The 18359-nt window shown below is 32.9% G+C and overlaps 1 protein-coding gene across 1 annotated transcript in view; it reads right to left on the reverse strand.

The window, feature by feature from the left end:
* The window catches only part of MTHFD2L (methylenetetrahydrofolate dehydrogenase (NADP+ dependent) 2 like), a 127206-nt gene that overhangs the window by 88294 nt on the left and 20553 nt on the right, over positions 1 to 18359 (reverse strand). Inside the window, exons 2-4 of the mRNA XM_023505699.2 lie at positions 12185 to 12369; positions 9414 to 9536; positions 915 to 1067 (exon numbers count right to left, since the gene is read on the reverse strand). Coding sequence (XP_023361467.2) covers positions 915 to 1067; positions 9414 to 9536; positions 12185 to 12369 — 461 coding nt within the window. The remainder of the gene's footprint in view (positions 1 to 914; positions 1068 to 9413; positions 9537 to 12184; positions 12370 to 18359) is intronic.

The following is an 18359-nucleotide window of genomic DNA, read 5'->3' on the forward strand; positions in this document are numbered from 1 at the left end:
AAAAATTTGTAAAGAACACTTGGACTAGAAATAATATACAAAGAATTCTAATTAATGGAGGCAATCCATTTGAGGGTACTAGGAATCTGTTCTCTTGGTATCTAAAGGAGGAAAAGATATCAAATACTTGAAAAAAATCAAGCGTTGAAAAAGGTAATAAATAAAATGTCAATAATTGCTAATCAACATGCCTACTTTGCTATCCATATAAAATCTTCATGAGAATAATTGACATGTGTATGAAGAATTAAACTCTTTTTTGTGCTTTGGGCTGTATGAAAGTCTGGAGAAATCTATGGATTTCTCGAAATAATGTTTTAAACATATAAAATTATAATTATATGTAATGTGATATATGTATATATAATATACAATTATATATAATGAAATTATAAAAAATATATAGAGATACTTAAGAAAAATTTTTGAAAGGAAAAATTCATGGGTTCCACATTAAGAACATCTTCCTTAGTTAACCGAGGTCTGAGAAGAAACCTACAAATGGAGAGTACATGGCCCTATTTATATCTGCGAAATGTTAATAGATTTAGAATAAAATTTCTACCACATGATGTGATACAGTACAATGATGGGATGATGTAAAGAGTTACACAAGATGAGAAGGTATGGATAAAAGCATCTGTATGGATAAAATCATCAGCTGTGAAAGTATTTAAGTATCTTTCAGATTAACACTCTCTATATCTTCCTGTTTCCCCCATTTCTCAGGATTATGATATTAAGTCTGAAGTTCAGCAGTAAACATCTGTCAATCATATACATTGGTAGAATTTACCTATTCAATCAATCAATATTTTTGAGTATTAGCTATATGGATAGAATGTGTAAAAAGCAATAAATCAACAAACAGCTTAATATTTTTTCTTCTCACCCTCAGATTATTTCTTACCTACCTGTTCTTTTTATTATTTCCCAAACAGCACAGGCAGTAGCTGGTATCATAGAATGCTGATCCAGACATAGTCGTCCAACATTGACAATATGAAATCCATCTACATCTTTTCCAGGTGCAATTCCATTACAGACTGTCCTTTCATCTATGTGGCCTGAAAAATATTCAAAATTGGCTCATTCATTGTGGTGGCAAGGAATTGGAAATTTGTGTGGCCATCAATTAAGAAATGGTTGAATAAATTGTGATATATAAATGTAATGATATTATTCTGTAAGAAATGATGAGCAGGCTGATTTCAGGAAAACTTACATGCTACGTGAAGTGAGCAGAACCAGAAGAACACTGTAAAAGTAACAGCAAGATTGTGTGATGATCAACTATGATAGACTTAGCTCTTGTCAGCAATTTGGTGAACCAAGACAATTCCAATAGACTTAGGATAGAAAATGCCCTTTGAATCCAGAGAAAGAACTATGGATGTTGAATAAAGATTGAAGCATCCTGTTTTCACTTGTGTTCCTCTCTCATGGTTTTTTCCTTTCGTTCTGATTTTTCTTTCACAACATAAACTAATATGGAAATATATTTAAAATGATTGTAGATGTATAAGCTATATCAGATTGCTTGCTGTTTTGAGGAGGAGGGAGATGAGGAAGGTAAGGGAGGGAGGAAGAAAAAACTTGGAACTCAAAATCTTACAAAAATGAATGTTAAAAATTATCTTTATATGTAATTGGAAAAAATAAAATACTGTTAAGTGAAAAAAAAGGTTCATTCATTTGGGAATCCTGGGAATCAAATTGTAAAGAATCATGTTAAGCTCACTCATGCAGGATTCTGGAGTTTTATGAATCATTTCTTTTTTGTCACTTTCTTGATATCACAAATAATAATTTCAAAATATTTTTAATCACAATCCACTGAATATAAACAATGATAAGGACAAGTCTGTCCATCTTTCTGACTTCAGTTTCCTTATCTATATAATTAAAAGTTGGAACTAAATTATCTCTAGGGTGCCTATCAGTTTAAAATTCTATGATAATATGAAAATCCAAAGCTAGAAGAGGCTGATCAGACCAAAAAAAGTTTTGGTCAATTATAAAATATTTCTTTACTCTGAAAGAAACCACACAATTGACCTGGGCCTTAATTTTACCCATGATGGTTATATTAGAAGCAGTTTGTTACTTCAGAGGATTGTCATAAATTTCAACTAGAGGCATTTGCTAAGGTAGTAAGGTGAGAGTCAAGGGAAGAAAGATTGACAGATGTTAAGGAATTTTTTGCATCATTTTAAGTATTTACTCATGCCAATAAAATTCTTGAAGAATTTATATTCATAAATCATTAGCATAATATAGCCCCAGATATATTTACTTATTACTAAAATAATTAAATATGGGAGGAAACTAATATAATCTAAGTCATGAATGAACAGAAATGATCACACATAGGCTACCTGTGGTGTCATTGTCTAAAATGAATAATAGGTGCACAAATATAGAACATCAAATTATATGATTGTATTACTCTGTATTAAGTAATTTGTATTATTTATAGCCTAACTCTTAACCTATTAACAAAACAGCACACCTGAAAAGGTCAAAATGAAGTTGTATCTATTATATTAAGGTTCCTTTGTTAATTATATATTCTATACTAGTCAATCAAGTTTTGCTTTTGACACACATTGGTTGTATTAACCTGGACAGGATCTTTAACATCTCTGTGCCTCAGGCAATTCAATTATAAATTGAAGAGAAGGTACCAACCTGCCTTGGTGAAAAGGGTTTCTTTATCTGGAGTTCCATTTTCTAATGAAATCATAAGTGTGAACAAATCATTTTTTTTCAAAAGACCACAGCAATTTTTTCTACATGGTTTGTAGAAACTTGGCCCCTTTAACTTTTAGACAAATACAAGGCATTCATTATAAGGCATTTAGTAAGCCATACAATTTCTCCCATAGGCCAGTTAAATTTATTTGTATTAAACTATGAAGATTTTAATAATATGCAAAAATCAGTAGCTTAAATCCTATATTTTTAAAACTAGTATTTCTGGATAAGAAATCATGAGTTTTTAATTTTCACATTCTACACTTCTTTCCATAAATTAATTTCATTTAGTGAGTTGTTTGGCAGCTAGATGGCCCAGAACATGAAGCATTGAATCTGAAGTGAAGAAGACATGAGTTCAAATCTGGCCTCCCTTCTCCACTTCATTTAACAAAATGGAAACTGAGGCAGGTTCAAATGACTTGTCCAGACTCACACACTGAAGTCGACAGGTATTTTTGATTATAAGCCCAAATAATTACCTGTCTCCCTCCCATTCACCCATGGATTATTTTTCCTAATTTAATTAAATTTGTAAATAGTCTGCATTTGGGATCATGCCTAGTTAAAATCAATGATCATTAACTGTGATGGACTTTGCTCTTTTCAACAATGAGGTGATTCAAGGCAATTCCAATAGACTTGGGGTGGAAAGTGCCATCTGCATCCAGAGAGAAGACTTTGGAGACTGAATGTGGATCAAATAATGTATTTTCACCTTTTGTGGTTGTTTTACTCATTTTTTTTCCTTTCTCACATTTTTTTTTCTTTTGATCATTTTTTTTTTTGCTTAGCATGACAAATATGGAAATATGTTTAGAACTGCATTTAACCTATATCAAATTGCTTGCTATCTTGGAGGTGTGGGAGGGAGAGAAGAAAGAGAAAAAATTTAGAATAAGATTTTGCAAAGGCAAATATTGAAAAAATATCTACGTGTGTATTTGGGAAAATAAAATACCATTTACAAAAGCAAAAGATTTTTAGTAGTGAAAAAATCAGTGATCTTCCTTTAAAGTAATAAATCATTTTTTAAAAAATTATTTTTAATATGCATTGTTTTATGAATCATGTTGAAAGAGAAAAATCAGAGCAAAATGGAAAAATAATGGAATAGGAAAAAAACAGAAAAAAGAAGTGAACATAACATGTATTGATTTATATTCAATCTCCATAGTTCTTTTTCTGGATGCAGATGGCATTTTCTGTCCAAAATCTACTGCTTTGGGTTAATCATCATACATTCTTGCTATTATTGTGTACAATATATTCCTGGTTCTGCTTGTTTCACTCAACATCAATTCATGCAAATCTTTCTGGGCCTTTCTAAAATCAGCTTGTTGATCATTTTTATAGAACAATAATATTCCATTATCTTCATATACTACAACTTATTCAGCCATTCCCCAATTAATAGACATCTACTAATTTTTCAATTCTTTGCTATCACAAACATTTCTTTCACATGTGGGTCCTTTTCCTTTCTTTATGATTTCCTTGGGATACAGACCCATTAGTGACACTGCTAGGTCAAAGAGTTTGCACAACTTGATAGCCCTTTATGCATAGTTCCAGATTGCTCTCCAGAATGATAGGGTCATTTCACAACTCCACTAACAATGAATGCATTAGTATTCCAGTTTTCTCACATCCTCTCCAACATTTATCATTATCTTTTCCCAGTCTGAAAATTCTGGGGTAGTACCTCTGAGTTGTTTTAATTTGCTTTTATCTAATCAATAGTGATTTAGAGCATTTTTTCATATGATTATAGGTAGCTTTAATTTCATTGTTTGAAAATTGTTCATTTATCAATTGGGGAATGAGTTGTATTTTTATAAATTTGACACAGTTCTTTATGTAGCTTAGAAATGAGACCTTTATCAGAAAACACTGGCTGTAAAGATCTGTCTCCCAGATTTGTACTTCTCTTATAATCTTGTTTCTGTTGGTTTTGTTTGTGGGAAAAAAAAAACTTTTTAATTTAACATAATCAAAATGTAATGTAATCAAATGCCTTTCATAATGTTCTCTAGTTTCTTCTTCAGTCATAAATCCCTCCTTTCTCCAAAAGATATGATAGGGAAATGATCCCTTGCTCTCCTAATTTGTTTATGGTATCATCCTTTATGCCTAAATTAATGAATTCATTTTTATCTTATTTTGGTGTGGGGCATAAGACATAGGTCAATGCCAAATTTCTGACATTATTTCCAATTTCCCAATAATTTTTGTCAAATATTGAGTTCTTATTTCAAAAGCTGGAATTTGTGTGGGGGTAGGGAGTGTTGGGGGGCCAGGGAGTATATCAAACACTAGATATTATAGGCCTTGATTATTGTACATTTTGTATCTAATCTATTCCACTGATTCCATTCTATTTCTTAGGCAGTATCAAACGGTTTTGATGATTGCTGCATTATAATATAGTTTTGGGCTTGGTACATCCATTGTGTATATTTTTTTTAATAATTCCCTTAATATTATTGACCTTTTGTTCTTCCAGATGAATTTTATTATTATTTTTTCTAATTCTAGAAAATAATTTTTTGGCACTTCAAACTGATATGGCATTGAACAAGTAGACTACTTAGTCAGAATTGTCATTTTTGTTATATTAGCTTGGCCTCCCCATAAGCAATTGATATTTTCCAAATTGTTTAGATTTGATTTTATTTGTGTGAGAAGTGTTTTGTAATTGTGTTCAAATCATTCTTGGGTTTGTCTTAGCAGTCTTAAACTCTCAAATATTTTATTTTCTCTACGGTTATTTTAAATGGAGTTTTGTAGAGGGCCAGAACTCTGGAGAAATATACTTGAAACAAGGATACTTACAACAAGATGTTAACGCAGATGAGATAATGGTTTTCTAATTTACATATACTTAGTATACTGTAATGATGTAATTGTAATAGGGTATTTAAGGGCTAAAAGAACTACAGACAGAGTCAGTCAGTCAGAGTGAACAGACTGTGGAGGATTCAAACTGAGACAGACTTTACCTCTTCAGGGGATATCTCAGTGAGTTTCTCTTTCTATCTCTTGCTGATGATTTTTTTCAATAATATAAAAAATGCTGAGGATTTGTGTAGGTTTGTTTTATATCCTGCAACTTAACTAAATCTGTGAATGGCTTCGAGTAGGTTTTTGGATGATTTTCTATAATTCTCTAAGTATATCACCATATCATCTGCAAAGAGTGATGGTTTTATTTCCTCATTGCCTATTCCAATTCTTTTAATTTCTTTTTATTTTATTATTGCTAAAGCCAATATTTCTAGTACAATGTTGAATAATAGTGATGATAACGGACATCCTTGTGTTATTAACTTGGTCAATTATAGTAATCATTTTCCTGATATTGGACCATCCCTGGATTCCTAGTATAAAACCCACTTGGTCATAGGGTATTATTCTGCTGATAAGTTGTAATCTCTTTGCTAATACTTTATTTAAATTTTTTGCATCAATATTCATTAGGAAGACTGGTCTGTAATTTTTTTCTGCTTTGGCTCTTCCTGATTTAGGTACCAATACCATATTTGTGACAAAGAAGGAATTTGACAGGACTCCTTCTGTATTTATTTTTCCCAAATAGTTTACATAGTATTAGAATTATTTGTTCTTTAAATTGCCTCCCTGAAAGATAATGCTGAGTCTCGCTAAGTAGCTATTCTTACTTGTAACCCTAGGTGTTTGGCCTTATGGAATATGGTGATTCCGGGCCCTCCAATTTTTTATTGGAGAAGCTGCCAGATTTTGGGTAATCCCAACTGTCACTACTTGATATTTGAATTGTTTTTGTCTGGCAGATTGCAGTATTTTTTCCTTGAGATTGTAGTTCTAGGGTTTCGCAACAATGTTCTTTGAGGTTTTCCTTGTGGGATCTCTTTACAAAGGTGATTGATGGATTCTTTTAATGAGTATTTTCCCCTCTGTTTCTAGAATATAGGTGCAGTTTTCTATAGACCTTTTAAAGAATACTATCCAGGCTCTCTTTTTGGTAATGGCCTTCAGGTAGACCAATAATTTTTAATTGTCTCTTTTGGATCTATTTTCCAGGTTGGCTATTTTTCCAGTGAAGAATTTCACATTTTCTTCCATTTTTTTCATTCTTTTTAGTTTGTTTAACTGATTCTTGATGTTTCATAGAGTCATTAGCTTCCATCTGCCCCATTCTAGTTTTTGATGTGTGATTATTTTATGTATTTTTAAATACATAATAATAATTTGTGTATTATTTAAGTATTTTATGAGCACTTCCAAGAAGCCTCTTTGGGCTTGAGACAAATTTATATCACTCTGAAATTTCCTCTGTGGACACTTTGTCCTAGTCTGAATTGATGTTTTGGTCTTCCCTGTCACCATGGTACTTTTCTATGGTCAAGGGTCTTTTCTGTTTCTTGCTCATTTTCTTTTCTTTTCTTTTGATATTTTCTCTTTTTTTGCCTTTATGGTTGAGCTCTGCTCCTGAGGTAAAGGGGGTGCTGTCCCAAGCTTCCTGTGCAGCTCAGTGCTTTGACTTTGAGCACAAGAGCTCTTTGTGTTTGTAGGAGGTGATTTTGCCTTCTCTTTTCAGGAAACAGCCTGTTTTCCCAGAATTTGCTTTCTGAACTGAGATTAGAGTCTGCGCCACTGATCTGATCCTCTACTGAGTCAGGACTGAGTCTTAGTTGCTGATTTGCTGTGATTAACACTCTCTCACTGGCTTTCCCAAAGTCTGTCTGAGTTGGCTGAATTCTCTTTTCACCCCAGTGAGACTGACCTTTCTTGAAGTTTTTCCAGTCTATCTTGAGCTGGAGACTGATTTCATTTCATCAGACTTAGTTTCTTGTGGTTTTCAAAGGAAACTGGGAGAACTTGAACAGCTTCCTGTCTTGGCACCTCCACCAATCTTGGCACCACCCCCAGAAGTGTAATAAATCATTTTAATATAAATTTGATCTTGATATTAAAAGTAGTTTTACCAGACCATATGTTCAAACCATTAAAGTTTCATTAATATTTTACTTTTTATTTAATAACTTTACAACTTACTCATAAATCAGTGGTTGCCCTGTACTCCTTTGAATTATTCTTTAAGCATGTGATGTATCCCACAAATAAAGTTCAAGCAACTCAGTAGCAAGGAGTGTGTCTTATACCTTGGACCAGACTAGGAAAACAGTATGTGCTTTACAACTGCTTGCTGAATTTGACTGATGAGATCTTTCCAATTTAAAATTTTAAAAAATTAATGTATTTCTGAAAGTAAGAATGAAGAGAAATATCCTGGGAAATGGAAAAGTGGTTTAAAAAAAGGTATCAATTGAATTTTATTTAAAATAAATTAGTCACAAATTTTAAAATATTGAACTAGATTTTCTTTCATTAAAAAAAAAGTCTATTTTTTTTATTTTGAAAATCACTCATGGAAATTTGTCACATGCCCAGACCACCTCGGATAGCATATCTCCATGAGAAAGATCTTAGACAGTTGCTTCTAGAAGAATCATGTAAGATAAAGACTTTGGAGAGCACTAGTGGACATTAGTTAAGTGGTTTTGATCAACTGGGCATGTGATGAACATGAAGTTTTTTTATTGGCATTCAAAGCATGTTATCTTCAGTTAATGTCCCCTTTACCTTTGGAGGATCTCAGTGTCTCTCTCATTAATTCAGTAATGGGAGTAGAGTCTCCATCCTTAGGAGTTTTGAAAGGCTAAGGAGTTTTGAAAACCATAGGAATCTAGAAGTTAAAGTATAGATTAAGTGTCTTAGCCTTGATGCCCCAGGGAGCAAGATATGATTTTCAGACCTAACTTTGAGGGTCAGGAAAATTTTATCCAGCAGTCATGCCATATCTGAATGTGAGCTGGTAGGATCCCATGCTATATAGAACAGAGCTAAGTTTCTAATTTATCTGGAGAACAAGGTGATGCAAGGAAGGGTATGCCCCAGAGGAATATTTGCAAATTTGTTCTTGCTATATCTTTGAGCTAAATATCCTATTGCTTGGGAAAAAAGGAATCAAATTTTAGGTTTAAATGGAACTCAAGTGCTAGTCACTTGCCCCCCAAGGGTAGATACAGGGAAGAAACACAGCTAATTAAAGTTCCAACTCATGGTAGTAGAGGAAAAAAAATTGCTCCACATCTCCGACCCTGCTCAGGCTGCCCTAGAAATCTGAAGAGTGATGTATGTAGCTTGCCTGGCTTTGAGAGAGGGAACAAGAGAATTCTATCATAGATCAGAAACAAAGCCTAGCTAATATTCATCTCAAATGGAACAGCATTGCCATCTAGTGATTCAATCCTGATAAAAATCACTTGGAACAAGTAGGACTTTATTTCAACACTTTCTACACAAATAAATGAATTTTTTGGGGGGGAAGGCGTGAAAGAAAATCTAGTATAATACTTTAAAATTTGTAACTGATAATTTATTTTAAATAAATTTCAATTTATATCTTTTGCTTTTATGCCACTCTTCCATTTCCCAAGATATTTCTCCCCTTTGTCACTTTCAGAAATAATGTAACATAATAATTTTCATGCTAAAATAAATACATCTTTACTCATTTCTTTTCCAATATTTTAAAAATAGAATGCAATCTGAAGATAACTGTAAAAAAACTGCAAAATTTTCCCCAAGCTGTACAATAAAAATTGTATTACCTGGCAAAGGAAGTTGAACTAATATACCACTAACTCTTGAATCCATGTTCAGTTGCTCAGTTATGTCCAAAAGTTCTTCCTGAGAAACATTTTTAGGTTTCAAAATGACCTCACTACCAATGCCTAGAAGAAAACATATAGGAGTCAGACAATAACCATACAGATATTTATTGCATGTGAGTGGGACAATAAGTCAATTTTAATGCTCCTTTCTAGGAATATCTAAGACTGAATTTGAACACAGATCTTCCTAACTTCAGATACATCTCATTCATAAAATTTCATATAAATCTTCCTAGCTTTTTCTGAAATGATTCCCTTCATCATTTCTTATACTATAACAGTATTACATCAATTCATTATGCCATAATTTTCTAGTCATTTTCCAATTGTTGAGCATCTTCTCGATTTGCAATTCTTTGCCAACATAAAAATAGCTGCTATAAATATTTTTTACCTTTCCTTTTTTCTTTGATCTCACAATAATGAATATTTTTAAAAAAAGATTTTAGAAAGTAAATAGGCCTGTGTCTCCAAAAAAAAAAACTGATCTTTTACATTCTTTTTGAAACTTTACCAATTAAAGGAAATTTGAAAATTATGTAAATAGCTTTAAAATTATTATTGCCACATTCGTGGATCTTTTCTTCATATATTTGATCAGATCTATATTTTCCAAGTTTATTTTTTATTTCTTAATATGTCACAATAGGAATGAGATTCCAGAAATTAAATGTAATGATTCCACTGTCATTGATAATAATTTTAAGAAAAAAATCACTCTAGAAACAATGGCAGATTTGCATCATTTTACAATTATTTGTTTCTCTTCACATTTCATCTATAAATGATATTGAAATTAATCAAAGTTTTCCACTCTCCTGCTTTTTGATGGTTTGTGATTATAGATTGTATTCTTTAAGTCAAAGAGTCAGGTCAACAATCATTTATTAAGTACCTACTATGTGCTAAGCACTGGGGATTCGAACAACGACAAAAACACTCCCTCTTCTCAAGAAGCTTATAGTGTGATGGGGGAGACAATATGAAAAAGACTATGTACAAAGAAGATATAGACCAGAGATAATTATCAGAGGGAAGATATTAACATTAAGGAAAATCAAGAAAGGTTTCTTACAGAAGGGATTTTAATTGAGACATGAAAGTAGCCAGAAAAGCCAGCAGCATCCTCCTCAGTGTTTTATAGATAAGCATTTATTCTAAGTGCTACACTAAGGAGACAGCGTTATTCCCTTTGACTACCATTCTTTTCTACTTGGCAAATAAATTGTGTTTTCTGCTGGAACCCTAACCCTAATTATAAATTTTTGGCTTCCTCATTGTGACATTTGCTTTTCATCAATTAAATCCATCTCAAGAAATAGTGATTAAAGGGTAGCTAGGTGGTGCAGTGGAAGCCCTGAAGTCAGGAGTTCAAAATCTGGTCTCAGACACTTAACATTTCCTATTGCCTCTGGAAAAAAAAAAAAAAGGTGATTAATAATCAGTTAATATCATTATTTTCATCCTCCTCCTTTTTTAGTATGAATAGCTTTCTTAAATAGGTATAGTTAAAATTCCTGTGAATATTCAACATCTTCTCACCTTTCTTCTATTTTGGAATTCATTTTTACCTGTGTTACAGGAAAAAAGAACTCAGTACCATCAACAAGACTTTATTAAGCATGGAGCTAAATCCTAATTTGAAGCCCCTGATCTCAAAGAGCTCATAAATTTTAGACATGAGCCAACATGTCTTCATTTTTAAATCTTAATCATATTTTCCACCATTACCTGGGCCCCCATTTTTCTGAAATGATTAAATACCAAGGCATAGGTTTGACTTGATTCTGAGGTTCCTAAGAAGAATCATCAAAGAACCTCACTCCTTTTTCCTATTCTAAAATAGTTGGTGACATATATATATATATATATATATATATATATATATATATATATTTCAATTACCTTAATTGATTACTCTATCTTGAGTGTTCTAGGAAAAGAAGATCAAATTTCCTATGAAACCATGTCTTTTATTGCCCTTGGATCCTAATAAAAATCTGCCAAATCCTTTAATTCCACTTTGTCCTATCTATTAGATACTCTTTAATTTATTTATGTCTCCTGAATTCATTGCCCTTTTCCCCTTCCCTTCCAGAAAGTGAGCTTTTCTCTGATTAGAAACATTTAAGCTGTACTTCAATGACCACTTGTTAGTGACTTTTTCTACTTACTATCCCTTTTTGCTAAAGAAATTTTTACATGTTCCCAGGCATATATGTATGTAAAATATCTTTACAAACCAAACATTTACTGGTAATAAATCATGATTTCATAACTCCTACATTCAATTATGAGATCTTATATGGGATCACAAAGTACAGTTTAAGAAGTTGGGTTCCAGTTAACTTTTTCTGTTCCAGGTTTCTTCCGATGTTGATTTTCCATAATCCCTAGATATATGTAAAGACATCTACACAGAAAAATACATCAGTCACAGTAGAGTATATTAAGCTATACTTTTTAATCGAAGAAAATTATTAAGTAAAACTAATGTAGAAAAAGAAAAAATCTTTGATTTTTTTCTGACTTGTCTTGTCTCTTACATTCTCTTTTAGCATGAAGTACCAAATAACATATTCATAACTGCTTGTATTGTAAATAGGAGAAAATCTTTTAAAAATTAAATCTGAAAGTGGGCCCTGCATGTGAAGAATATATGTGAAATATTTAATAGATATAGGTGTTCTTATGAAATTCTCACTTACCCACAGCTGTAGCAGCTTTTATCTTATTTCTTACATAGGTATGGCTTGCTGGGTTGTCTCCTACCAAAACAATACTGAGATGAGGTTTTCTGTTCCCAAGGGACACCCATGATTCTACCTCATGACATATTTCTTTACAGATTTGTCTGGCCATTTCAGTTCCTGAGATAATGGTGGCTTCACGTCTATAAAAATAGGTAAGCAAAGAAAAAAATGCACAATTAAAAAGACAGCATTGATTGCTCAATTAATGAGTATTTATTAAGGACCTACTATATGATGAAGAAAGTCTAGAAGCTAAAAGGATAATGATTATTCATTCAGGTCATGAACAGCACATGTGAATGGTTAGACAAATTACAGGAGAAGAGAAGGAGATAATAGTGCAAATTTAGAATAGGAATGGGTCTGTTCTAGAGAATTTCTATTACAGTCTACAAAATGTGCAGATAAAAAAAAAAAAACCTAAGCCTGGGTTTTTTAAGCAAAGTGATCTTTCCAAGATCATCCAAGAAGAAAATGGCAGAGCCAAGAATGGGAGCCAGGTCTCCTGACTCAAAAATATGCATAACTATAAAATATATATAATTATAATGACATCTTTGGGCAGAATAGGAAAGGCCTGAATTGGGAGCAGAATGGATATAAGAAAATGGCCAGGTCAAGTTGATACCACAGTATCTAGAGAATCCTAAGATCAAATTGTCAGAGCCTTTGATCAGAACAAGGAATTCAATTGTAAAATCAATACTAGGTCAGGAAATAATGTACAAATTGGCCTTGGAAATTTCAAGACCTCATTTCTAAGAATCAATTACCATCCTATTTCTGTGTTAAAGGAAATCTGTGGTGAAATCTAAAGTTACCTCTACTGACCTAGATACATCCAATCATTGTTGCATCATAGCTTTTCCACTTATAGCCACAGGTGATCAAGTATAGTCCTGAACAGGCTTCAGTGATCTACTTTAGGGATGAAATGGCAGAAATATAGCATTTTATATCAAGTCTTCACAGGAGCAATGTACTATGGTTCCTCTCTTGGAAATAATCATTGCTGGGGAAATAGATAAGTGAATATAGTATTGGTGTCCCAAATTTGCTGCTGTTACCTTAATTCTAATATTTCTTTTTGAGGTTTAATGGCGTAAACATCATAGTCAACAAAAAGGCTAGCTTAGCAGTACTAAATTTCAGATTATATTTCAAAGTGGTAATCATGAAAATAATCTGGTTTTGCCTAAGAAATATAGTGGTGGATCAGTGCAATAGTTTAGATATACTATACAAAAGAGTAAATGAGCATAGTTATCCAGTGCTGGTAAACCCAACGATCCAAATTTGGGGAACAAGAAATCAATATTTAACAAAATTTAAAGTAGTTTGGCATGAACCAACATTCATACTGTATATACCAAGATTAGATCAAAATGACTACATGCTTTAGCCATAAAAGATAATATCTTAAGCAGATTCAGGGAGCAAGAAAAAAAATTTACCAGCCAAATTTATAGATAAGGGAAGAATTTATGACCAAACAAGAAATATAGAGGATCATCGGACGTAAGATGAAAAAAAATTAATTACATGAAATTGAAGTTTTTGCACAAACAGAACTAATATAGTCAAAATTGGAAGGAAAACAGGAAACTGGGACAAGAGGAAGGGGAGATTTTTAAAGCAAGATTCTCTGATAAAGGCTTTACTTTTCAACTACAAAAACAAAAGCCATTCCCCAATTGATAAATGGTCAAAGAATATAAATAGGCAGTTTTCAGAAGAAGAAATAATAACAGTCAAATCATATGAAAAATTCTATAAATCACTCATAATTAAAGAAAGGAAAATTAAAACAATTCTGAAGTGTTTCCTCACAAATTCTGGAAGTGATATGAAAAAATTGGAACATTAATGCATTATTGGTAGAGTTCTGAATTAGTCTAACCATTCTGAAGAACAATTTGGAATATTGCTCAAAGGGCTTTAAATCTGTGCATATCCTTTGACCCAACAATACTACAACTGGGTCTACATCCCAAAGACATCAAAGAAAAAGGAAAAGGACATAAATACACAAAAATGTTTCTAGCAATTCCTTTTGTGATGCCAAAGAATAGGAAATTGAGGGGTGTTCAACTGATGAATGGCTGATTATATTGTGATATATTATTGTGAGATAAGAAATGATGAGCAGGATGGTTTCAGAAAAATCTGGTAAAACTTATAGGAAATGAAGAAAAGTCAAGTCAGCAAACCAGAAGAACACTGTATGCAATAACAGCAATATTGTAATTCATCAACTCTGAAAGGCTTAGCTACTCTAATCAATACAATGATACAAGATAATTTTAAAGAACTCATAATAATAACAACAGTAATAAGAATAATAAAATTCTATCCACCTCTAGAACCAGAATTGTGAATTCTGAATACAAAGTATTTCCTCCCCACTTCTTGGGGAAGTGGGAACAATATAGCTAATATGAAAAATATGCCTTTTATTTTTTTGAATTGACATCATATTGCTTGCCTTTTTAATTAATCAGAGAGGGGCTAGAAGTGGAGAGAAAATTTGGAGCCCAATTAAAAAAAAAAAAAAGAATGTTAAATGGAAGAAGATTCTGAGAAGATGGCAGATTAGGTCAGAAAATTCCCAACTCTCAGATTTCTGCCACAAATAAGAAAAAAATTATTCTTCAAGAAAACATACAGCAACTAAAATAATAGAATTGGGGTGGAACTCCTGGGACAATCAGAAAAGATCAAAAAAAAAAAAAAAAAAAAAGATACCAAGGCTGAGGTTTGACGCCTGTAAAGTGTAAATACCTCCAGGCTAGTTCAGTTGAAATGGCAAGTGGAGAGCCCCCAGATGTTGGGAGATAATCCGGGTCCCAATTTCAGGAACTTTCACCTCCTAGACAGTGTGGAGAGTTGGGCATCTTAACAGAGGAAGACTGAGGGAACCTCTGCTGATAAGGAACACCAGGCTTATCTGTGCTGCTGAGATGCTGCCCTGGGTGAGAAGGAAGCAATGCACAATGGTGAATGCCAAAGCAGTAGGGCAGGAATGCAGCCTACTACTGGCACTTACAGGAGCTAGAGTTCTTAGTTTTTAGTTCCAGGCCATAGGTGAGAACTAAAGGAGGACCTGAAGTCAGAGGTATTATCTCCCATACCTCAGGATTAGGTGTAATTATACTAACAATCTTATTTTGTAATAATTAGGTAAAAGAGAATACAACCATAGAAAGTAACTATGGGAATAGGGAAAACGAGCCTTCATCTTCAGAGGAGGATATTGAAATAAAAAATCCTCTTCTATCCTAAAGAGTAATGTCAAATGGTCACCTGCCCAAAGCAAATTCATAAAAGAACTTTTAAAAATACTTCAAAAAATCAAATGAGAGAGATTGAGAAACAAAACAAAACAAAACAAAACAAAAAGATGATTTTGAAAAAGAAGTTAAACAACTAGAAAAGAAGATCCATAGTTTTAAGGAAGAAAATGACTCCTCAAAAACTAGAATTGGGTAAGGGAAAGCTACTGAAGTTATAAGAGCCCAAGAAATTATAAAACAAAATGTAAAGAATGAAAAAATAAAAGAGAATTGAGACATCGCATAAGAAAAATAACAGATTTGGAAAACAGATCAAGAAGATCAATAACTAAGAATAATTGAACTACATGAAAGCTATGACCATAAAAAAGAATCTTGATGTAATAATACAAGAAATAAAGAAAATTGTCCCTAAGTGTTAGAACAGGAGGGAAAAGTAGACATAGAAAAAAATCCACTTATCAACACTTTAAATAAATACCTACAAGGAAATAAAAAAAGCCAATTGTGTTAAGTATAAGTATAAATTGTCCATTTAAGAGAGTAGTTCACTTAAAAAATCTGGAAGTTTCACTGGGATTGAAATTCCAATGTAAGTTTACAGTGTGATGTCAGCCCAAAAAGCTAATTCAGTAATTAGGTGACATTAAGAGTGTCCAGGATTTACAAAGTTATAATTCCACAGTCCTCTGAAAAATGAATATTTTCATTTCATGGCACCACATTTTAGGAAGGATGTGGATAACCTAGAGAATGTTCAACAGGACAACCAAGACAATGAAGGGTCTTGAGATCACGACGTAGAAGGATTGGTTAAAAGACTGGGGATGTTTAGTTTGGAAAAAAAAAAAACTCAGGAGTAACACAATAGCAGTCTTCAAATATCTGAATGGCTGTCACCTGAAATACTAGAACTTGGAATGGAACTCGGAAGGCAGAATTAGAATGAGACTTCATGGTAAAGTGAAAAAAGCACTGCTGTTTGAGTAAGTGGATCTTAGTTACTTACTAAGTAATTTTGGCAAACCAGTTCACTTTCCTTCTTCCTTTTACTTTCCTTACCTTCCTCCTCTGTTTAACAAAAGTTTGGGTTTATAATTATCCCTTCTAGAACACAAGAGTTAGGAGCAAAGTATCCCCTGCAATTTGGAAAAATTCCATAAAACTTTTTGGCTCTCCTTTCATACCAGAAGTCTGGGTTATTATGGTGTTAAAAGATAAAAGATGCTGATATCATATAATACTATACATATATTTTCTGCAACTTTTTCTGAGTCATCTGCTGGCCTTTGCATGTGTCTGCAACTTCTGCAGAACTCCCCCAAAACTCCCATTTAATGTTTTACACTGACTAAGATATATCAAAACTGTGATAAGGAAAGTTATGATGTGGAAGGGATAACTGTAAATGGTCTCCAAAGTCCCTTCTGGTCATTAATCTATGATCTATGAATAACGAGCACAATGGACAAAGAAACAAGTTTGGGCTCTAAACAAATTTAGAAAACATTTCTAATAGGGAGAATTAGCCACAAATAGAATTGGCAGCTTCCATAGGCAGCTAGGTGGCTTAGTGGATAGATTGTAGGGCCTAAAATTTTTGAGTTAAAATCTGGTTTTGTACACCTACTATTTGAGTAAGTCATTTAATCCTGTCTGCCTTAGTTTCCTCATCTGTCAAATGAGCTGAAGAATACAGAAAACTGTCTAGTATATTTTCTAAGAAAACCTCAAATGGGATCACAAATATTATTTGTCAAATATTACTGGAAATGACTGAACAAGAAGTAACATAAAAGGCAGCACAATGGTCATAGCACTAGAGTCTGGAAGAGCTGAGTTCAATTTAACCTCAAACACATACTATTTGCCTCAGTTCCCCCACTATAAAATGGGGATCACAATAGCAGCTACTATACAGAGTTGTTATGAGGATCACAGGAGATAAAAATGGTAAATCATTTAGTACAATAAAGGCTATTTAAATGTTAGTGATTCTTATTGTTATTGGTGAGTAATAATACCCTCTTTATTAGATATCATTCAGCAAAGTCTGGCTGACCTTTTGTCATGTTGAATTAAATACTCCTTTTGTTCCCCTGAGACTCCAACAACACTTATTGAGCATCTCTTATGTGAAGAATACCAAGCTAAGCACTGTTTAAAACAATCCTCAGGGAGCTTACTAGTGTGGGTGTGTAGCAAAACAAATAACTGTAAAATACAGAGCATCCCAAAAGTCTTAGTGTTGTTTTAAGCCATTGGGGATACAGTTACACTTCCATGCAAGTCTTTTCTATTGCAAATAATTTTTTAAAAACAGCTGCTATTCCTATCACCTCTTAACACATAATTAACAATATCAATTCAATTAACAAGCTCATTCAGGCAGCTCTCCACTTACAGCATATGAGAAGTAGCCATTTCATTAAGGAAATAGTTTGGAACAGGGCAACCCCTGGAGGAATTAATCCACTGCTGACTTAGGCTAAAGAACAGGTGTTCTTATCTTTATTATTTTATGTATTTAAAACAACAGCTAGCATTTACAAAGTTCTTGGCTGTTCCGTGGCATAATGGTTACAATACAGGGTCTGAAGTCAAAAAGACATATTTTCCTGAGTTCAAATCCAGCCTCAGATATTTACCAGCTATGTTATTCTGGGCAAATTATGAACCCTATTTGCCTTAGTTTCTTCACTTGTAAAATGAGCTGGAGGAAGAAATGGCAACCTATTCTAATATCTTTGCCAAGAAAACTTCAAATGGATCACAAAGAATAAGGAATGACTGAAACAATTCAATAACAACAAAAGTTAAGAGAGACCATGAACTAA

The sequence above is a fragment of the Sarcophilus harrisii genome, chromosome 6 (assembly GCF_902635505.1).
Source record: "Sarcophilus harrisii chromosome 6, mSarHar1.11, whole genome shotgun sequence".
In the NCBI taxonomy this organism is placed as follows: Eukaryota; Metazoa; Chordata; class Mammalia; order Dasyuromorphia; family Dasyuridae; genus Sarcophilus; species Sarcophilus harrisii.